This window comes from Acanthopagrus latus, chromosome 20 (genome assembly GCF_904848185.1).
Source record: "Acanthopagrus latus isolate v.2019 chromosome 20, fAcaLat1.1, whole genome shotgun sequence".
Classification (NCBI taxonomy): Eukaryota; Metazoa; Chordata; class Actinopteri; order Spariformes; family Sparidae; genus Acanthopagrus; species Acanthopagrus latus.
The window spans coordinates 5,769,022-5,791,308 of record NC_051058.1 but is presented as its reverse complement, the minus strand read 5'-3'; the positions used below and the strand labels follow the sequence as shown (position 1 = coordinate 5,791,308).

Below are 22,287 nucleotides of genomic sequence, written 5' to 3'. Positions count from 1 at the left end.
TATTAAGTATTATATAACGACTAATTGATACTAGTCAGTCATGTTTGAAGTTCCTTATATGTGGTTGAGGCCTGATATTTTTACATTTCTCTCTGTTTTCCTCCTCATCCTCCTGACCCACATCACTCCACTGCATTTGCAAGGCCATGTCCACTTGAGTGATGCAATCATAGCTGAAGGATCCTGTAACTACACTCATCCCACGTGGTTTAGTTTCCCTCGTAAATGCACCACTTTACAGAATTTAAAGAGATGTAAACGTCTGTGCCACTTCGACTTTGAAGCTGCAGGCTAGAAAACCAAAAGGATGAGCTGAAAGATCCTAAAATGTCACATAAAGCTGAGGGTGTGGTAATTCTGTGTGTTCATGACAAACAACACTTTACACATAGTTTATCCATTGTTAAGATAAGATCATTTCCATTTTCTGAATTTGAATGTTTAAACAGATATATTTCCTACATGTACCTTTATCAAACACCATCTATTCTTGTTTTATTGCTCGCCTTTTGATGCAACAGTTGTGCTAATAATATCTGTCTCTCTGTTTATGCCCCCCCTTCTCTTCCAGGCCAAGTCATGTATCTGCCACATGTGCGGCGCCCACCTAAACAGACTCCACTCCTGCCTCTACTGCGTCTTCTTCGCCTGCTTTGCCAAAAAACACATCCACGAACATGCCAAGAGCAAAAGGCATAACCTAGGTACGGCATACACACACACACACACACGCACACACTCGCACACAAAGGAATTCTCAGTGTCCACAGGTGCAGTTGGAGCAGGTGTGTTTTTGAGGCTTCTGTTACACACATGGTGTCACACCAGGCTTCCAGACCTGCAATTAGCCCCCTTTGTGCAAATAAGTCGGTTCCTACCTCCCAAACAGACACACTCACATTATGTACATCGCGCACACAAACACACACCTTCACTCGATGCCATCAGTAATGCTTCTTGTTTCAAAACAAAGGCTGCTTAAAAGGCTAATTATACAGCTGAGTGGCTAATGAAGATGTAGCCTGGTGTGACTGCACAAAGCGCTGACGGTTTTTGCGTGCGCACAAACACACACACACACTGGAGCGTGTGTGTGTGTGTTTTTGTTGATGCCTAAATTTAGGGTCAGCTATGAGTCAGTTACATGTTGGACTGTGACACATTGTGATGTGTTTAATCGGGCAAAATAATCGGGAGGAACACAGAGGAGCTATTACGCAACCTGGTGCAACATAATTGCAACACAGCCGAAGAGGCTTGGCCTCATGGGGGATTTGAATGTCACCTGTGTATTTGGCCTCATGTAGCCTATTAGAGGGAATGTATGCATTAGTGAACTCACTAATGAATAGGGACTGAGGTCTGTCATGATGACTGATTAAAATTAAGCACCTAAGAATCTACTTAATTGGGTACACCTCCCCGTTAAATGATAATCCTCCGCTAAAACCCCTTCGAAACATTCGGCGGTGTGCGTGTCAGTTATGGGGAAGAACACAAACAGGAGATTTACCTCTGCCTTGTTTTGATAGGATTATTTTTTTCACGTCAGAAAAAGGTAACATTAAACATCACACACGTCAGTGATTTCAGAGATAATCTCCATCAGATTTGCTTAAATATGCTTCCTTGACTGAGACGGCTTCTATTTTCAGCGCTGCAACAATTGCACCGTGTTTTCTCGCGGCAGTTCACATGGAGGGCGCTTCGTTGGTGAGCGCTCGCAGTGACAAACAGGGAAGTTGTATTCAATCCATTGAATTAAATATTTGCATCAAACAGACACAATGTGGATGGCTCCGGATTTGAACAAAGACGTGGGTGTTCGCCGAACACCAAGAACAGTTGGCTGTTTTCCCTATCCGTGCTACTCCCACAGGGACACACGGCCTGTGATAAAACTAAGCACACAAATCACTGTGTTATTGCAGACGAATTTGCTGTGTATTACCAGATCCCACCCGCTAAAACATATGCTGAATGTGCGCAGTCTTGACTCATCTGTAAAGTGCTGTGTCTTACTTAGAGAAAAGAATGGATGATACTAATATGCAGGTGAATGGATAAAGTGTCTGAACAGCTTTGATGCTTTTGTAAAATCATGACATAAAGCAGGCCAACAAATTGAACAAGTGTATGCAAAATAGTCTGCTGTGTTCCTCTGGTAGAAACAGGAAAGAAAAAAAATAACTTTGTTCATTTTTGTTCTGCAGTGGTTCTCTCCTCTTTTTTTCTTTTTTTTTTTTTTTTTTTTTTTTTTTTACAGTTATTACTTATCCCTATCCACGTTTTTAATTTATTTATTAGCACTTCACATCAAATAACAGTGAAAACAGAATTGTCATGTTCAGTCTTATCCACCTATCTCTCAAACTTGCAGCAGACTTTGCAATACATAGTTTCGCCCACATCCTTTAACACCATCCAACTAATCTCCTGTTTTCAGGATAAGTGGATTGTGCACATAATGCACATGCACTGCACATTGGATACCAGCAGTGGTTGGCGTTCTCCGCCCATGCAGTCGTGGGGCTGAGGAAAAGTCAAGGATAGAGGGAGGTTGTACCCTTTTTTCCATCGAACCAGGATGATGCAATGCGACCGCTAAGTAGAGCTAGACCAATAAATCTGCTAATAGTGGCTCATAGCAGACATGTCACTATCAATGTACATATCAGCCCTGACGTAACAAGACATTGTTGTACAAAAATGGCATGATATATACTTGGTGTCATTGAGAAACAGTCTGTCCTCCACAATGCCTGTTCACCATATTTTTCATCTGGAAAATACCACACTTACAATATAAGGGATCCATATACAGCTGTTTGTTAATTTTAGGTTCATTTTAAGCTGAAGAATTGGCCACCTGTTAACTTCAAACTCCAAACCAATGGGGGGCAGCATATCACAAGAGTAACTGTAATTTCTTGCTATTGATAGCCTTAAGGCCCCACACACCGCCCAGACTCAAACCAACAGCCACCCACCTTTATCCGACCACTCCGTTGCCTCTCGTCTGACCCGTTTGGCAGAAGATTTGCATTGAAACATACCACCTTGACGGCTGCCAATGACACAGCGGCGTGTACATTCTGCGCTTGCACAAGATCGGGTGGCGTTAGTGTTGTGCCAGTAATCTAAAACATGAAAGCAGAAAATGGCGGAACGGAGTGCATAGTAAAACAAAGCACACACCATAGAGTTCAGTGGCGCACACAGTATTCCGTCCCTCCTACACACTGCGCTGATTTGCTAGCACACCACCAATCAGAATGGTCATACAGCTAGCACACAACCAATCAGAGAATCAATTGGTTCAGACAGCCAACAGCCAACCTTCTCAGACTTCGCATGTTGAATCAGAGCAGATGCTGTCGAACTCGTCCGACTCTCCCCAAACACTTCATATGGCCAACGGTTGGCCTGGTGTGTTTCAGGCTTTAAGCTGAGATAGCTGTGCAGCTAGCCATCTGGACTGGGAGCATAGAAAAAGTCTTGTTGTTTACACCATTGGCACTGGAGCTTTGGACCAAGACAGTTCCGGGGCTAGCTGGTTGGCATGCTAACTTATACATAGACATCAAAACGTGAAAGCGGATATTTCTTCACATTCTGTTGATCATTTTACTTAATGTTTTGATATTTTCAATTGAAATATTACATATGCCACATTGTTAAGAAAATAAATTGAAAAAAAAAACATTTTATCGGCCTCAAAACTCCAGTATCGGCCCCTCTGAAGTGTCCTTCTTGGTGGTTGAGCTGACTGAGTCTGATGCAACATGCGAGAGCAGACCTCAGGACAGCATAGCACCATCATATAGTTTTCTGCACACATTCAAATCATATTTCACAGTGAATTCTGCATCATACAGGGCCTCAAGACCACCCAATGAGCTGAGGGGTTCCCAAAGGGTTAACAACACGTTACATTCGTGGAGCAGGCAGCTGCTGTATATGCAAAGACATACAGCAATGTGTGGAAATGCACAGTGCAGTTCACAGCTTTGGAACAAGGGACATTTTATCGAAGGTAGAAGCTGCATTGAGATGTAGTGTGCAGACATTTTGTACAACCTTTTTTTTTTTTTTAATGTGTATAACAACACGTAATGGAAAAACACGACTTCTGATGCAACATTGCAAAGACACTGAAAACAGGATATTATCTCCAACACGAGGCGTCATCCTGTTCACCTAATGCGGCGATACCGGCTCCACACCCCGCCAGCGTTCTTTTTTTATTCTCCACATAATAGAATTAGGCTGCTCGAGCAGCGAGTGAAGTACGTTTCACTGCGGTGTGTTTCGGAGGAGAACGGCGCCGCAGCAGCAAAACACACTTGGGGTGTCCATGACAAAGGCTGGCTTTGGCAGATGTTGAGAATCTGCCGGGTAGTGTTTTTTTTTTTTTTTTAAGCCCTCCTTTGCTCTGCGTTATCGCCCAGCTCAGGAGGACCCCCTCTGGTGTCTGTATGTGTGTGTGTGCGCACATGTGTGTGTGTTTTCCCACAGTGTGTAATTGTGAATTTAATTAGGTTAGCTTCTGAATCAAAAAAACAGAGTGAGAAATGGTCTAATGCAGAGCGAGAGAGAAGATCTCAGCAGACTGGTGAGGAGGTAATTAAGTCGTCTTTAACAAACCCTGTGGAATTAGCCTCTATTAAACCACCGGCCCCTCCTCCTCCTCCTCCTCCTCCTCCCTTCCTCTCCTCATCCTCCCTTCTTTTTTTGCCGTTCCACCTCTTTCATCCAACCATTTTTATGCGTTTTCACTCATTTTGCAGCCTTCCGTCGGACCCCGTCCTCCTCTCTATCCTCGTCTTTTTTTCCCCTCCACTTGTTCCCATGGTTACCTGATGACCCTTTCGATATTCTGTATTGTAAAAAGCATTTAATATAATTGCACCGTCAGCCTTGTGCCTCTGGCGTCTTCTTTTTGTACCCCCTTCCAATCAATTCCGTGAAGTTTCTGTTCTCCCTTCTTCCCTCCCTCCCCCAACCTCCTTCCGCTTCTACTTCCTGTCTTCCTCCTGCTTCTTTCTTTTTTTTCCCCTCCATACCTGCAGAGGATAACAGCCCAGGAGAAGCCTGACAGGCAGGTTGTCATGGCAACAGCAAACAGGTATCTGCAGGGTACAGAGAAGGTGAGGAGAGGAGGGAGAGATGTAGGGGAAGGACAGTTTTGAAGATTTAAGCGAGTGTGTGATGGCCGAAGATCGCACCGTAAGATAGGCGCCTCCCTCCCTCCTCACCTTTTGACTTCTCACTGCTCTCTCCGTCTCTCAGGGCGTCTCACCGCCGTTCCTGGATGGTGTTAACAGATAGCTGATATGTCAGCAGATAAGCCTCGGCTGCCTGGCATCGCAGCACCATGACAACGTGGCCTGAATAGAAAAAGACTTTCAGAGACAAAGCAGTTAGCGGTTCACACACACAAACCTTTTTCACTCTCAGTGGCCCTGCATTTGATTTAAAAACAGCTCACATTGTTGTTTCCTGTTGTTTTTTTTTTGTTATTTTTTCCCCCAGCTATTGACCTGCTGTATGGAGGAATTTACTGTTTTATGTGCCAAGACTACATCTATGACAAAGATATGGAGCAGATCGCCAAAGAGGAACAGAGGAAAGCCTGGAAACTGCAAGGTACGACACCACGCGCTGTGGCGTCACACGGTGCCGCAGGATTAACGTGAAAACAGGCTTAAAACAACACATTTCAGCGCTCCAGTTGATATACATTAATATTCATCAGTGTTATCTAGATCTTGGCTAGAGCTAGAGCTGCAAAGGCTAATCGATTAGTTTGTCATCTGTTATTTTCACCATTTACTGACAATTTTAAAGACCAAACAATGCAGTGATTTATCCAGAAAAATAAACACAATAAACATCCAGCACGAGCAAGACCATGTTTTTCGGAAAGCAAGAAAAAGAAGGACGGTGCCAGGAATATTAACTGCAAGCATGTAATCCTTTTGTGTGTGTCTGTGTGTGTTTCTGTGTCTGTGTGTGTGTTTTCCAGGGATAGGGGAGAAGTACTCGACATGGGAGCCCACCAAGAGGGAGCTGGAGCTTCTCCGCCACAACCCCAAGAGAAGGAGAATCACCTCCAACTGTACTATTGGTTGGTATCTCTTTTGTCTCTCGTGCACCGGCTGTCTGATTGTGTAGCTGCAGAAAGCACGGCATCAGTGTGGGCCGATGGCTCAGTTTCAGAGAGAGAGGGACAGACTGCAGAGCTCAGAGGGAGCAGCAGAATGTTAGCTGCTGCTATCAGAGCTGCATGATCGTTGGGACTTTTTGTTCCAACTGTGTTTTTCCTGTTAAAGTCATCATTGTGTGGTCACAGAGCAGTACATGCAATAATATACAGTATGATTTGGTGGGTGGTGGTGTGGAGAAGAAGGTTCCAATCTCACTGCAAGTTGAGTAAACATTATTATTATTATTATTATTATTATTATTATTATTATTATTATTATTATTATTATTATTATTATTATTATTATACAACAGTTGTTAGTGCAGTGCAGGACACTGTTGGGGAAAGAAACATACCGATAAAACCATTGTGCATCATCATAAAGTACCCTTTATTATTAGTGGTAAACTCAGGACTTTAAAAACCTTAACATTAACATACCAATAAGAGCTGTAATAATTCAAAATAAAAACATAACATAACAACATAATTTGCCTTGAAGTTTACCAGTTAAGAGCAAATAGCCTCAGGAAAGATGTCTATTTGCTTTAAGCTTCTGATCATCGTTGATCAGCCACCCTCAAGATTTTGCACATATCACTGTCCTTAAAACAGAGTGTGCACCGATGCTAGGACCACTCAAAGCATGTTACAGCATTTCTCAAATTCATCCATTCAAACACACATTCATATACTTGAATGCCATGCAAGGTGCCAACTACAGGAGCAATTTGGACACTTCGACATGCAGCCAGGGGGAGCCGGGATTTGAACCAGCGACCTTACGATCACTAGACGACAAGCTCTACCTCCTGAGCTACAGTCGCCCGCTTCTAGTGCTTCAATAGGAAAACTGTAAAAAACAGTTGATAAAGAGGTGACAAGCTGAACATAAGGCGTATTTGAAAATATGCATCGTTGAACTAGTTTGAAGATGATCAGTGTAAAAATAGCAAAAATATTGTTTCGAGCTTCAAAAGTGGAGGAGGTGCTGGTTTTCTATCATTATATGCATATTAAAGATCTTTAGCGTTTGGACTGCTGGTGAGGCAGAAGGCATGATGTGCTCTGGGAACATTTTACTTTCTAACCAAGATAATATTTTATAAAAGGTTCATTCTTAAAGAAAACAAGCAGCCTTGCTACAGACAGTGATAATGATAACACTGCTATCCTACATATGTCTGTGATCACCGGTCGATCACGCAGATATAAGCCGGCAGACATATATTACCTCAGAGAACAGCAGCAGAATGTATTTGAAGCTACAGGGGACATCGGAGTGAAGCAGTGGTGGGGTTTGGCAGCCTGCGGGACCGAGGAGAGCCGTCATACGTTTAACGCCTTGTAGCAGCCTGCAGGAATCTGCTCGGGCATCGTTAACATCCCTGGCACTGTCTTAGGTGAGGGAAATTACGGGCCCGGCTGCTCATCTGTGAGAAAACTGCCTCCCTCGTACTCCTCTGTCCTCTTTCCTTTTCCGTCCGTCCTTCCACCTTCTCTCCTCCCTCCCCCCTCTCTGTGTGGTGTTTCTCTGCTGTAATTCGGCAAGGGTTTCCCTGTGTGCAGTCTAACACTGCCTCAGGAACATCACGGTATTACTGTGTGTGTGTGTGTGTGTGTGTGTGTGTGTGTGTGTGTGTGTGTGTGTGTGTGTGTGTGTGTGTGTGTGTGTGTGTGTGCGTGTGCGTGTGCGTGTGCGTGTGGTCGTCTCGCATTTAACAGCATTGCAGCTTCGATGCCCCACTGCAGCAGCCAAGAAAAATGATCTGGCTCTCTTCAGCTCTTTCTCTCTGTCCTCCCCCTCCTTTTTTCTACCCTCCACCCATTCTTTCTCTCTGGCTCAGTCCCAGTTGTTTTGCCCTACCTCTTGTTTTCAAGTGCCCCCTTGCCCTTCAGGACGGTGTTAACAAAGGGTAGAGGTTGAAATCTACCTGAAATGGGACACGGCTTCAAGACCCTCATATGTCATTAGTTGTTAGTGATCAATACGCCATCTTTAGCTGTGGGGATTTCTCTTGCGTTACTGTGGCAATCCTGGTGTTTGCCATTTATCCAATGGCGAGAGAAAAGCACGGACGCTCGCAATTAAGGGCAAGCATTCTGTTAGGCTTCGTTGTTGACAAATTCTCATTCCCTGTCTCCCTCCCCTCTCGACCCTCAGGCCTGCGAGGTTTGATAAACCTCGGCAACACGTGCTTCATGAACTGCATCGTCCAGGCGCTGACGCACACCCCACTGCTGCGCGACTTCTTCCTGTCCGACCGGCACAAATGCGAGATGCAGAGCAACTCCTGTTTGGTGTGTGAGATGTCACAACTCTTCCAGGAGGTAAAGAATCAGTTCATAGAGAGGAATGAATAGAGGCAAGTGGCAAGGTGCAAAAAAAAAGGGAATTTTCTCTCTCAAATACACACCTTCCTTTCGCAGTTCTACTCAGGCCATCGGTCGCCGCACATCCCCTTCCGTCTTCTCCATCTGGTGTGGACTCACGCCCGTCACCTGGCCGGCTACGAGCAGCAGGACGCCCACGAGTTCCTCATCGCGGCGCTGGACGTCCTGCACAGACACTGCAAAGGTTGGACAATAAAATCAAATCAAAAATTGATGTGACAGAGGCGAGGGGAAAAACTGGAAGAACGACAGAGAGGAGGCTTTTAGCTTGAGTGTAGGAGTGATGGGGAGGGGGGGAGAGAGCTGGTTGTAATGAGAGGAGTTGAGAGGATGACAAAGAAAACACAGCGATGCACCAACTGACAGAGAGACGGAGAGACACACGGGACTGATCTCTGCTGGATCCCTGTGTCTCTCTCTGCAGTTCATGAGCAGAGAGAGGGTGGCTGTGAAGTTACACAGCATTGCTTTTAGTGACTGTGTGTGTGTGTGTGTGTGTGTGTGTGTGTGTGTGTGTGTGTGTGTGTGTGTGTGTGTGTGTGTTTTTACACCCGCACAGACGACAACGGGAAGAAAGCCAACAACCCCAACCACTGTAACTGCATCATCGACCAAATCTTCACAGGGGGCCTGCAGTCTGACGTCACCTGTCAAGTCTGCCAGTAAGTGTGATGGAGTGTGTGTGTGTGTGTGTGTGTGTGTGTGTGAGGAAGCACACAACACAAAAAGCCTTTTAGGCCACACTAGAGACTGCATGAAGCCTGACAGAACAAAGCCACGACCCAGCACCGTTCCCTTTTGTCACGGCGCGCCTGTCTCGACCGAAACAGCCGCTCAAAAATGACACGCCACGCTCGTCTCTCGCCATCCTGCATCACAACTCTGTAATTCCCTGCCCCGAGGTGACCCCGCTGCCTCCATCATTCCCACGGAGCATCATCAATCACACACACTCATGCACACACACACTGACGCCTTACACTGCAGCAACAGGAAAAGCCTTTCATGGTATACAGTCTCGAAAGCTGACCTCTACCTCCACCTGGTGGTTGAAGAAAGAACCAAAGTTTGTTTAGTTTTTTTTTCATTTAACACTTTTTATATATTTACAGCAGCTGGAACACTGGAATGGGTGTGCGTAGATCTACCAGCAAAATAGGATTTATCAATCAAAACGTACAATGTCTGCCTTCAAAGTTTTTAAGAAAAGAACTCGAGCACCCATCCTGCCCTTAAATCTAAAGGACAGTGATTCGAACTAACTGAAAGAAGCACCGTGCTTTGGCTTGGAGTCAAAAAAAAAATGAGCGCTTGCAGACAAGGGGGGAGGATTATAAAACAATTATCAAAAGAACGTTTAGCATCCAGTCAAGTCATTTGTTATTTTCCCAGCCGAGAACCACAAAATTGGATTCTGACGCTTTGTGAAACTCATCCTGCATCCAGCAGATATTCTGCAAAGCACAGAGCAGCTTACGGAACGCGACTCACCACTTACAGCCTGAACCGTTTAGTCAGGATCCAAAGGTGGAACCCAGCTGAGGTTCTTTTTTTGTAAGGCATGAAATTAACTTTCCGTGGCAGCCATGGAGCTAGCGGATGCTCTCTGCTTTCACCAGCCTCTTCATTACTGTCGCTGTGCTGTAACAAAGGCCGCTAGTGATGGAGGTTCTGTGATGTCAACCGTCCACTCACAGCCCTTCCACTCCGCCTTTGCAGTCAGAACGCCTGCTGTCAACATAAGACAGTTTTAACAACCATCATATTTAGTTCTGCTTCATGTTGGTGTAAATGACGATACCTGTAAGGAGTAAGAGCTGTGAAAAAAGGGGGATTTTTTCTCTCACATTCTTTAACAAATTAATAAGCGTATTCTAATTTGGATTCGGTTCCCACACAAACCAGGAAAAAGCAAGGTGACAAAGACGCCGACGTGAAAACATTTTAATTCGAATCTCAGTCAAAGATGAACAAATCAGGGTGAGGAATGAAAATGCCTTTGAGAATAAATCGGTCTCTAGGTGAGATTTAAAACTCTGAGCGGAACCTGGACCCTGTGCTCAGACGAATTAGAGGCCTGGCAGACTTGAATGGGATCAGCAGCTCGCCGAGTTTGGAAATACATAATACGTAGTTGTACTGTAGCTTCTTACTGTAGCTTCTTTACTGAACAACGATTAAGTGGGTTACAGTAGTCAAAACATAGGCAGTTTGTTCAAACAGAGGGACAGAAGGGGAAAAGCTTGGCAGTGTGTCACAACAGAACAAATAAATCTGTTGTGTTCTGCAGGGAACAGGCACAAGCGAGAAGGTCGCGTGTTTGACTCCCCCTGCAGGGTGAATATTAGGCTGTATTTTACATGTTCTGCATACACCCAAGTGTGTGTGTGTGTGTGTGTGTGTGTGTGTGTGTGTGTGTGTGTGTGTGTGTGTGTGTGTGTGTAGAGACATTTATGTTTTTATGTGTGTGTTGCCCCCCCCACCAGTGACATACTGGCAACCCCGCCCAGCCTGCACGCCACCTCTTCCACCCAACGAGAGCTGGAACAAGCTCCAAACCCTGCAAAAGATAAGCAGTTTAAAGACATGCTTGATCTTAGCAAAAGGGAGTTCCTTAGCAAAAAAGATCTCCGCCCAAATGTTCGCAGGTCGCGGACACTATCGGCCAGCGTGCTTTGTTCTGTATCCTTGACTGCGAACGCTAAGCTGCGGCGTGCACGTCTGAAAGATGTTGGACAGTAGAATTATCTCTGTCGCCCAGACGAAGGAGCTTAGCTGCCAACATTAGGAGCGCAAGGGTCTAAGCCCCCCGGTGCCAAGATGGGGTTGATGCCAGATTTTCTTCTCACTTGTACGTCTGTCTGAATAAAGGAAAGTGCAGTGTTTAACGGGGCCTCCTGTGAAGTGGCTAACTGACCGAAAGATGGATATATTGACACCATCTTCATCTTCTCATTCAGACTCGTTACTTTGCGTCTTTCTATCCTTCTTCCAGCGGCGTTTCGACAACCATAGACCCGTTCTGGGACATCAGCCTGGACTTGCCGGGCTCCTCCACCCCGTTCTGGCCCCTGAGCCCCGGAGGAGACGGCTCAGCACTTAACGGAGAGAGTCACACCACTGGAGCCACGACACTAACGGACTGTCTGCGCAGGTAACTGACACCGTTACCCCATTTTATATAACTTCTGACCAGTTCCCTCTCTTGTGCATCAGATGTCCCTGTGTCTTACACCACACAATTCCAAAACAGAAGAAACCGCTGGAGCTTTCTGTCTCCCCAGACAGAAATAAACGCATGCACGCACTGATAAACTCAGAGATGCAAACAACCGAAAATCGGTTCCCAGAACCATCACACCGAAGCCTGTTAGAGAGCAGGGAGCAACACACTCATGCTTGGTTCCCCTGAACACTAATTCCTTTTCCTCCCAAATTCACTGGAGACTACAGGGATTATAGAACGCACACACACACACACACACAAACACACACTTGCACTAAACCTCACCCTCTTCCCGTCTAGGTTCACCAGGCCGGAGCACCTCGGCAGCAGCGCTAAGATCAAGTGCAGCGGTTGCCATAGCTACCAGGAGTCCACCAAGCAGCTGACCATGAAGAAGCTGCCCATCGTGGCCTGCTTTCACCTCAAAGTACGAGCACGCGCGGCAGTTTGGCTGCTAATTTCGCCGATATCAGTTTATCGGAGTCGCGCTCTAACTCTCGTTCCTGTGTCTGTTTCTCAGAGGTTCGAACATTCGGCCAAACTGCGGCGGAAGATAACAACTTACGTCTCCTTCCCGTTGGAGCTGGACATGACCCCCTTCATGGCCTCCAGGTGAGCACGATCCAGATGAAGACTGGAGGCAGTCAGATAGAAACAGAAACAGAAAAGAGAAGTGATGCACCTAGACTAAAGAAATGGAGGAAGGAAGACCTTTGATCTGGAAGAAATGCATGACTGCCTCTGCTTTGACCTCAGCCAACATGTTTCAGCTTCATGGTTGTCAGAAATACAACAATCCCTACATTTAAGAAGCAGCAAATGTTTGATGTATTTGCTTGAAAAATGACTGAAATGGAGAACTTAGGTGTTTCTTCAACCAAAAATCCTTTTGTTTTCATTTTATTAAAGGTGCACCATGTAGTTTTCTGTGAGAAATTTAAATTTTTTATGCCTAATGAAACTAAACAGATACACTCTTTGTTTTCATCATTGAATAAACAGATGAGACAAATTTACCTTTAAGTGGCAGTGGAAGTATTCCAGAAGACGGCAGTTGCCGGTTTATTTTTTGACCTCGCTGCTTCCCAGAGATCCAGCATCACCTGTGTGACGTCAAATCTCATACTGTTGCAAACTTATACACACTGGTATACCAAAAGAAATGCAGGGATCAAAAGAAGGATGAGGAGCACATAATTACTTTTTTTTGGTTTATTTTAGAGCAAACAGTACAAACAATTAAAACCTATTTAAAAAAAACAAAACAGTCAGTGTTTTGACCAGGTTTGTTCTTCTGTGTGTTTCAGTAAAGAAAGCAGGATGAACGGGCAGTACCAGCAGACCGTGGACCCCTTCAACAATGACAACAAGTAAGGCAAACATCCGTCTGACATAAACCAGTATCTGAACCTGTCACCCACAGTACAAATATACATTCAGTGCACTGTTCTCTGACCAGTTGTAATTGTTTCACAGCAGAAAGTCCAACAGAGAAACATCATGATGATTTTGTCTTGTCTCACCAAGTGTATCAGTTGTTTTGTGGTTGCAGCCCACATGCAGTCTGTGTGCTAGTCCCGGTTGTATCATAAAGCATCTTCTTCTCTCTCTTCCTCTGGTTCAGGTACAGTCTGTTTGCAGTGGTGAACCACCAGGGGACACTAGAGAGTGGCCATTACACCACCTTCATCCGCCAGCACAAGGATCAGTGGTTCAAATGCGACGATGCCATCATCACCAAGGCCAGCATCAAGGACGTCCTGGACAGCGAAGGGTGAGCTGAAACTGTATTCAGCTACATGTTTCATCTGTAACTGAAGCCTCTGTCTTTCAAATAGCTTTTTGACAGCAGCTGCTTTCTCATTAAGAGAGCTGCAGGCTGACCTCACTGTATTTATCCCCCCCCAGGTACCTTTTGTTTTACCACAAACAGTTCCTGGAATATGAATAGCTCCCTCCATCGACCTGCACGAGGAGACGAGCTGCGATGCAAGGATTACAGTAGTTGCATGGGCAGTGATGAGCGAGGCACAAACACAAACCTACCTGAATCACCCCGTTTAGTCGCAGCTCTCACTCTAACACAGAATCCCTCTTTACCACACACTAATACTAGCTCCACTGTCCGACACGCAAGAGAGAACTGTCCGCTGTGCAGGAGTGGAGCAAAGAAGAAATGCAAGAACCAAACAAAATGCAAGAAATTTGGATGGGAGATTTGTACGAGCCCCTGAAGGAATACTGCAAACGTTTTTCACTTGAATTCAGGAAATGAAGAAGAAAGTCAGCTGTGGTTATCTTCCGTAAGAAAGAAATGACTGCAGAATAATTTTTCTCTGTTACAGGGGGTTTCTTTAAACCCTTAGTTTTCCTGCGGAAGGTTTTACTTCACCACAAATGCTGTTCCTTACCAACATCCTGTTTCATGCTAGCACTGCTGCATTTTAGTAACACCTGAAAGCGCTAAGAAGAGAGTGGCAGCGAAGAAGAGTTCATTTTCTTTCGCCAAACCAACACAAGCACACTTGTTCGTCCCACACTCCTCCAAATGACCAAATATATATCAAGGACGGAAGTTGTCTTATTATGCATTTTTGCTCAGAATGCAATGAGTGTGGAGGAAAAAAAAAAAAAGCTCACCTGACAAATGGTATTATGAACTTTGTATAGAGAGTCAGTTAATTCCATTCATTACTTGTGAGGTGTAGTTGTCAGACACTTTCTAGGAGACCGAGGACGCAAATGAAATCTGTTGTTTTCTGGCCTGTCATGCTGCTTCCAACAGTCACAGGGGGGAAATAGAGTACACAGTGAATATTATATTTTTATACATACTGTAATTAAAATGTTTGTTTACAGTTTTGCATTCTCCCTAAACTGTCACATTGTTCGTCTTGTGTTACATCGTGCTGTCAGTCATGTTATTTGTACACACGAAAGGCAAAATAGTGTTGATAACTTTCATTAAACCGCCGCTAATGGCGGCTAAATGAACTATTATTATTTTATCCCCAAGATTTAACCGTAATCTGGCTACTTTTTATCTATTCTTTTGCGTTACGGGGGCATATTCTCTATGTTTGAGATACGTTGTCGTGATGTCGTTTCAGGTAAACGGCGAAAAGAAAACTGAAACAAAAGAGGAGAGCATAATTCTCAGTAAAGTGTGCGTGTGTGTGTATAATTATGGAAGACTATTGCTGCCAGACCAGAATGAGAAAAAAACAAATAAGTATCAGGTTACGACTTGAAAAGTTAATTGATATGAATTGACGTTTTAACAAGGTATTTCAACCTTTCATACAAACTACTCTCCTTATAAGAAGACATTTTTTCTGGTTATAGCAATATGCCATTTGTGTTGTAACGTGTAACCCGTCATGATACAACATGTAACAACAAAATGTTTCAGATTACAAATGTGATAATTTAATATTGGTGAACATATACACGAGAATAGTTTGTTAAAACGTGAGCACATCTAGTTATAACACTTAACCTTTTCACTTTATGCCATGATACCGATCTGTTTTTTTTTTTTTTCGTGCACGTCAGCAATGGTCTTCCATACGTAAAGGGTCGGCTGTTTGATCCTGCAGTGTTAACCGTCGGCCGCATGTTGCTCTAATTCAGCGTGTTTGTACATGTGCGTACACGTGTATGTGCCCGAGAAATGGGAGGGGGTGGGGGAGCTCAGTGTGTTTGTGTAAAATATGTTATTGCGGATTTAAACGAAAAAAAAAAAGGAAGTGTGTGTGTGTCCCTGTTTGTATGCACGTGTGTTGTGCGCGTGCGTATGTAGCGTATGTTTCGTGTACTGAATCAGTACTTGCATTCAGCATGCCGTCTGAGCTGGGTATCACAGTTTGATGGGATTTTTTTCCACATGTTGATGACGTATGTAAAAGTATACATGTACAGTTTGTATGTAAGAGACAAATGGTGAAACCTCAAAGTTGAATAATTTTTTTTTTTTTTTGTGCAAGTCGTTCTTCTCTGTTGCTGGATCCGAAAAAAAAAACAAAAAACAAAAAAACGGGGTCATAATCAGAAGAAACTTGTCCTGACCCGGTCAGTCATTCCTCGCACACATATGTAACTGCTGCAAGAACTGGACACGGTGACTGAGAGACACTCAAATAAAGAAAAATTCTATATCTGTAAACACTTGGTGTCTGTCCTTTATTTTCCTTAATACCATACCCACTCTGCATATGAGTTATGTCTACATGGTTCCTGCCACCAGGTTGGATTCCAAGAGTTCAAACTATTTTTTTCAGCATGCTGAGGACGAAGCTGCTCCACAGTCTGGTGGTACAGCAGCAGAACATCTGTCATACTATGTAACATTTTTTGTTGGCCTAAGCTATATCTTGTATTCTGCTTATTATGAAAACATTACGTTATGACAGAATGTTGATCACTTTTGCATTCTCGACAAATCACCCTTACCCTTAACCAATCTGTTTGCCGTCACATTATATGTGACCTAGGCATAGAAACGTTTCATCTTTATCATATTGCAGTTATTGATCTGACATAACACAAATAAACATGAGCTCAGCATTGTCACATCTGCTTAAACTGGCAATCGACAACTTGATCACTTTAAGTTATCATTCTGAAGTACATACTGATTGCATTCTCTGTAAGACTCGCCTTCACTGTGCTGTTCCTCCTGCCCATCACACCTGCCTACTGATTAGTACCATGAGGTGTTATACGCTGCCTTATTTCACAGCACTGAGATCAGGCTTTTGTTAGTTTGTTGGTTTTCCTTCGGACAGTAGGCAGGCTGCCCGCTGGTAGCCATGTCATCAATGCTATCTCTGCAATAGCAGCCACAAGTGATACCACAGGAGAACACTTGGAGGGTTAAAAGTTTAAATGTATCTGTCTGGTTTTTTTTTTGTTTTTTTTTAGACAAGCGGGCACGACCATGGTCAGGTAATTTCAGCTTTTCTCTGTGTTGCATTCACGTTAAACTTTAAGTCCAAGCCAAGCATCCATTGCTCTTCTTTGCTGCCCAATTTGTGTGTCAGTAATCTAACACTGCTGCCTTCAAAGCCCAACAATACCCCCAAGAGGCCCTTGGACACACACGTACCCTAATAACTAAGGGTAGGTCAAGTCCTTGTCCCATTTTCAGTGATACTACAACCAACATCTATGGTGGCTTCTAAAAAAAGGCCCTCTCTGGAGCCAGAGCTTGGTTTGTTTATTTGTGGCAGACTCCATGGATGCCTCTTATCTTCCTTTTGACAATACCCCATAGATTCTCCATGGGGTTCAGGTCAGGCAAGTTGGCTGGCCGACCAAGCACAGTAGTACCATGGTCAGGTAACCAGCTGGAGATGCAGATTTCCAAAATCTGTACTCATAAGCTGTACTAATCATCAACATTAAAACAAAAACAGGCTGGAAATATTTCACTGTATGTGTAATGAATCTTGACCCGTTTTGAATAAATTTATAGGAAAAAATGAACTTTTCCTTGATATTCTATTTTTTTGTACTTTGATACATGCCAATATATTGTCAGGATTATGGTGCAGAATAAAAATAACGTACATTTTGAGGAAGACGCAACAAAGCTGTGTCAACTCTTCATGTCAGTGTATTGAGAAGGTTAAAAAAATACTGTCCTAACATTTGTTCATTTACACAAATTAATCACAATGTGTAGCATAAAGGAACATGTCAGGTCCCTTGAACACCATTGTATTCAGCTTCACTGTCCAAACACTTTAAAAACCATTTGCGGTGACAGAATCCACAGTCCAACATACTGACACTGACTCTCCTCCTATCCGTTAGGGTCACAGTTGGTCACTCCAGTTGTCCCAGTGGGACAACAAGTGAGCTTCATCCCACCGCTGCCTCGTCCTGCACCTCGGGTCCAGAGGTGTATAAGTTCCCCTCAGTCCAGAGAGGTTCTCCATTTTGGATCTGGGCTCTGTGGAGGACAGCCTGCGGGTAGAATGACAAAGGTGCTTTCGGCGGCCTGTCGTGGCCCTGGCCTAGTGCTTTCAGATCAGGGAAACAGTGGACGCACACGCAGGTCTCAGTGGGGCTGGAGTCATTCGACGGCTCGCGGTCAGTGGGGAGGCTTGACTTTGTTACAAAATCTGTAGACGGACGGACACACATAGGATCAAAACATGGAACAGATGCCACAGTATTTTCTTACAACATCAATGTAACTACACGTGAGTTTGGGTTAATAATCAGTTGTTGAACATAAAAGAAAAGGACCTGGAAAGATCTGTCTAAAGGGACACCTGCCGTACAGAATCTTAAATCCGTAGCGCACTAACCTTCGGCGCTCTGTCCTTGCTGGGGACCTGGCGGGCCGACCTCCTGGCCCAGCTGGACCACGCACTCCTGGTTGCGCTTATCCTCCTTGTTAGCAGGGTTGGAGCTCTTGGCTCTGGCTCCCCTCAGAGAGACAACCAAGGCAAGAGACAAGCTAGAAAACAGCAGCACTGTGCACAGCGCCAGCAGGGTGTACACGACAATAGTGGGGTCTTCCAGGGCTGTCGGCACTCTGGGGGACGGCACGTGTGACGTAACTCCCACCAGCAGCCTTGTAGTGGTCAGGAGCTTTTTTATTGGAGGTGGTGAGGCTGGGGGATAGATGGGAAGAATGCCAACGTGATGTCTCTTTTGGCTTTTGACTGACTACCTCCAGCAGTCAGTTTTCAACACAGTCACCAGTGTCGATATACCAACTGATCCAGAGTTATAAGCACACCTCTACTATTCCAGAGGTACAAGCCTTCAGTCTCAAGCGGCACATGCTGTCATGTGTCAACGGAATAACAGCGGCATACCACTCCAAGGATCAGTGATCGATATATGCCGCTGGGCAGCAACTGACAAACCTTCGGCCACTTTACCATCTCGGTGTCACTCACTGGTTTTGCATGTAAATGCACTTGATAGACAAACCCTGTGGTGAACTGACTACTGTACCTCTGTAAATATATACTGGGTTTTCTACAAATGAATGCTTCAGTGATGCCTAAGCCCACCACCTGTCTGACTCTGAGAATGAGTCATTTTTATGTCCACTAATTAACCTCTATTATTGAGCAGGCTGCTCACAAATGTGGGCCTGTACCTCATTCTTATTTCTATTTCAAGCCAATAAACGCATACATTCAAAAAGTACATACATCTATATTATAGACCGATGCAAAAAACAAAAAAAGTTCTCAATGATGTCTGTTTTAGGTCAGGTCGCCCACTCCTAGTTCAAACAAAGGGTATTAGACATTTACTTCTCTCACTGAATACGATTAAAAACATGTTTCTAATCATCACCAGTCTTCATTTTCACTGCACTGAATTACACCCCCCCCCATCATGAAAATGTAAATACAAAATGTTTTTGTGAGAATCAAGCACACTGCAAATGATTTGCCTTGTGACACGATAACACAACTATCATAGGCAACTCTTTAGTTCTTAGTGGGTGAATAATACAAAGCTTATAGTCAGGTTATCATGGCGGGCACTCACTCTGGCAGTGCTGGGTGCACTCTGCCGGCGGTCCATCGCAAACTTCAGCGCATCTCACGCATCTCTTCAGCAGCCCGTCGTAGTAGTGGCCAGGCTGTGCCTTACAGTTCGCCGGCTCTAATGCAGGGGGACACAGTTCGAAAGCAAACAGGATAATTATGAAGTATTAGGAGTAAATAGGTGTATTACACTTCTTTAGTGCATAATCAGGCTTTTATCTCAGTACATGTAGCATTACCAGATAACACACGAGACCAACATGCAGAACAAGAAGCCCACAAAATCCCATGAACACATTTTCCTGAGAACTTTTAACTTCACAGACTGTGAACCAACCATGGATTTGTATTCCTGTCTGTGTGAGTGTGTACTCACCACAGTAACTGGTGCATCTGGGGATGACATGCTGTCGCTGGCATTCTATATCACAGTCCATGCATCTACTGATTAAGGCATCCCAGTACTGACCCGTATGGCAACGATCAGCCATCGGCACTGTCAACCCTCGCTCTGACAAGCACACACAAATAACAGCACAGAGATACCTAGTTAGATAAGTGTAGAGGGAACAGTGTTATAATGAGAGTAACCATATGTTTGTGAGACAGCATAGGTCGTGGAACTCCCTTGTTATCTCCTTGCTTAGGTAAAAGACACCAAATGGTGAGGAGTTGCACGACTGTAATTACTGCACCTTTTAAAGGTGATCCATTGTATTGTCAGGTTGTTAGTAGGTAACTTCCTGGCCCCACTGCCTTGCACAGTTGTTTGTCATATTTATTTGTCAGGGGGAACAATAGACTTCTTTACAGGTGAATTTTTGAACCTCTAATTGCACATAAGCCTCATTGTGTTGGCAGCTGTCACTGTCACAGGTTTGTGTGGTGGGCTTTGAGTCAGTGGTGGTCTGAAGGCCCCTCCACTGAGTTGAAAGTAGTCCTTGATTTAGCAAATGCTGATTCGTGGACATGTCATACTACAACTATGCATGCTATGCTATGCTAAGCTATGCTATACTGTTCTTGTATGATACTATACTATAGTTTACTAATCTATGCTATGGTATTCTGGTATGCTATACTGTACCATGCTATGCTATGCTAGTATACTATACTTTGCTATGCTATACTATACTATAGTTTACTTTGCTATGCTATACTATTTTGGTATACCATACTATACTTTACAATGTCATGCTTAACTATATCATGCAAGTATACTATACTATACTATACTATACTATACCATGCTCTGCTATGCTATACTATTCTAGTGTACTATACTATCCTTTACTATACTATACTATACTATACTATACTATGCTATACTATGCTATGCTATGCTATGCTATCCTATAATATTCTAGTATACCATACTATAGTATACTTTATTATCATACACTATACTCCATTTTACTATGCTATGTTATGCTATCCTCTGCTGTACTCTACTATACTATACTGTACTAATGTACTACACTATACTATGTGTATAATATGTTAAATGATACCATGCTAAAACACTACTACAACTGTATCATATTATTTAAGTATTCTAAATTATATCATACATGATATTACACAGTACTGAACTATACTAAAATCTGTCATGCTACCTTACTCTAGTATACTACAATTTACTACACTATGCTATTCTGGTATACTGTGCCATGCCATGCTGCATATATGTATATGAAATGATTCTTTATTAACTCATACAACATGGTACTGTACCATACAATAATCTGTTATACTAATATACTAATATACAGTTTTACTATAGTATACTATACTATACTAGGCATGGAGGATTATTGTGTTGTAGAAGTATACTATATACTATGCCTTACTATTAAATATAAGCCTCGTGTCTTTATAGCATGATGCATGAAAAAGCAAGAGGCAAGTGGGAGTTTTACTTAGTCTGCACCTGGCCCATTTAAACACTGTTTTATTAAGTGTGTCCTGGATGAATTGGGGAGGGGCCCTTATCCTGTGGCACCTAAGCTTCAAAAGCAAAAGAAGGCCCATTTCCTTTTGTGGTTTCAAACTTCTCCTTAGAGCAAGCCTTGCAAAACATGTACAAATTGTAGTAAATCGAATATACAGAGCCATCAGCAACGTGCCGGCCTCGCTGCTACTGCAACACTTAAATGGCCAACCTTCGAGAAGTCACGTCTTTGTTCTCAAACACAGTCTTCTTCACTCCGCTGAGCACTGGGTCACTCGACTGTGAAAGACAGGCAGATCTGAACCTCCTCCGCCCTCCATCGCTTTCACATGCACAGCCTAATTTATTCTTGATTCTATTTGTCACACCCCAATACTCAACAATTACCTTTCAGATTTTAGGTAAAGTCGGTACAATGTGTATTTATCATAAATACATACCAAAGGACTGTGTTTCCAAATAAACCAACATCAGAATTTAGAGTTATCTTTCTTATGTCTGTCCGTCCTTATTGAGTTTTGTTTTTTACTCTTTTGGCTTTTTTTTTCTTTTCATTATAAGGCTCTCTTGTTTGGACTCCATCATTTCTTATGGCGTGTGTTTGTGTGTGTGTGTATGCGTGTGTGTGTTCGTGTAACCAGCGACATAACTGCGTTCACAGCAATGCCAAGTGTTTCTGGTAGAGCTCCCAGCGAGCTGCGGAGCCGCCACAAACTTAAACTAGTGACAACGTTTGCTGAAGTCAAGGGTTCAATTCCTAACCCGGGCCACCACTAGTGACCCCAATTACTGAAACACTAACATTTGCTCTTTTGACGTGACCTGCTATGGGTTGAAAACAGGGTTTAGATGGTTCACTCACCTGGCGAGATGAAGACGCAGTGGGAGAATCCGTGATTTGAAGAAGAGAGTGAGGCAGGCCCACGATTCAGCATGTAAACTTCTTTGGGTATGAACTCAGTGTCTGATCTGGGACTTCCCCCTT

General features: G+C 43.8%; 2 protein-coding genes and 1 long non-coding RNA gene across 6 annotated transcripts in view; 1 reads left to right on the top strand and 2 right to left on the bottom strand.

Annotated features, from left to right (window-relative positions):
• Positions 1–15,993, top strand: part of usp22 (ubiquitin specific peptidase 22) — a 21,802-nt gene extending 5,809 nt beyond the window's left edge. Inside the window, exons 1-13 of one of the 2 annotated variants that reach the window (XM_037080409.1) lie at positions 570–704; positions 5,293–5,422; positions 5,536–5,649; positions 6,029–6,130; positions 8,373–8,539; positions 8,639–8,786; positions 9,162–9,264; positions 11,598–11,756; positions 12,129–12,255; positions 12,349–12,440; positions 13,136–13,198; positions 13,453–13,602; positions 13,737–15,993. In XM_037080409.1, the coding sequence (XP_036936304.1) occupies positions 5,571–5,649; positions 6,029–6,130; positions 8,373–8,539; positions 8,639–8,786; positions 9,162–9,264; positions 11,598–11,756; positions 12,129–12,255; positions 12,349–12,440; positions 13,136–13,198; positions 13,453–13,602; positions 13,737–13,779 (1,233 nt within the window). In that variant the 5' untranslated portion in view covers positions 570–704; positions 5,293–5,422; positions 5,536–5,570 and the 3' untranslated portion in view covers positions 13,780–15,993. Of the gene's footprint in view, positions 1–569; positions 705–5,292; positions 5,423–5,535; positions 5,650–6,028; positions 6,131–8,372; positions 8,540–8,638; positions 8,787–9,161; positions 9,265–11,597; positions 11,757–12,128; positions 12,256–12,348; positions 12,441–13,135; positions 13,199–13,452; positions 13,603–13,736 lie in introns of those variants that run through there. The other variant, XM_037080408.1, reaches the window with a different exon arrangement.
• Positions 2,268–8,757, bottom strand: LOC119009309. 2 transcript variants are annotated; one of them, XR_005071687.1, is made up of 3 exons: positions 8,626–8,757; positions 5,259–5,405; positions 2,268–5,132 (listed from the first exon to the last, which is right to left on the bottom strand). It is a non-coding gene; the product is annotated as an uncharacterized LOC119009309 (long non-coding RNA). The 2 variants fall into 2 exon arrangements; XR_005071686.1 differs by having other exon boundaries at positions 5,259–5,390; positions 8,626–8,756.
• On the bottom strand, positions 15,358–22,287 carry LOC119009306 (tumor necrosis factor receptor superfamily member 13B). 2 transcript variants are annotated; one of them, XM_037080411.1, is made up of 5 exons: positions 22,165–22,287; positions 19,728–19,862; positions 19,353–19,469; positions 18,146–18,454; positions 15,358–17,956 (listed from the first exon to the last, which is right to left on the bottom strand). In XM_037080411.1, the coding sequence occupies exons 1-5, from the start codon at positions 22,235–22,237 to the stop codon at positions 17,694–17,696; spliced, it is 897 nt and encodes a 298-aa protein (XP_036936306.1). In that variant the 5' UTR covers positions 22,238–22,287; the 3' UTR covers positions 15,358–17,693. The 2 variants fall into 2 exon arrangements, with proteins under 2 accessions (XP_036936306.1, XP_036936307.1); XM_037080412.1 differs by lacking the exon at positions 22,165–22,287 and adding an exon at positions 20,047–20,107.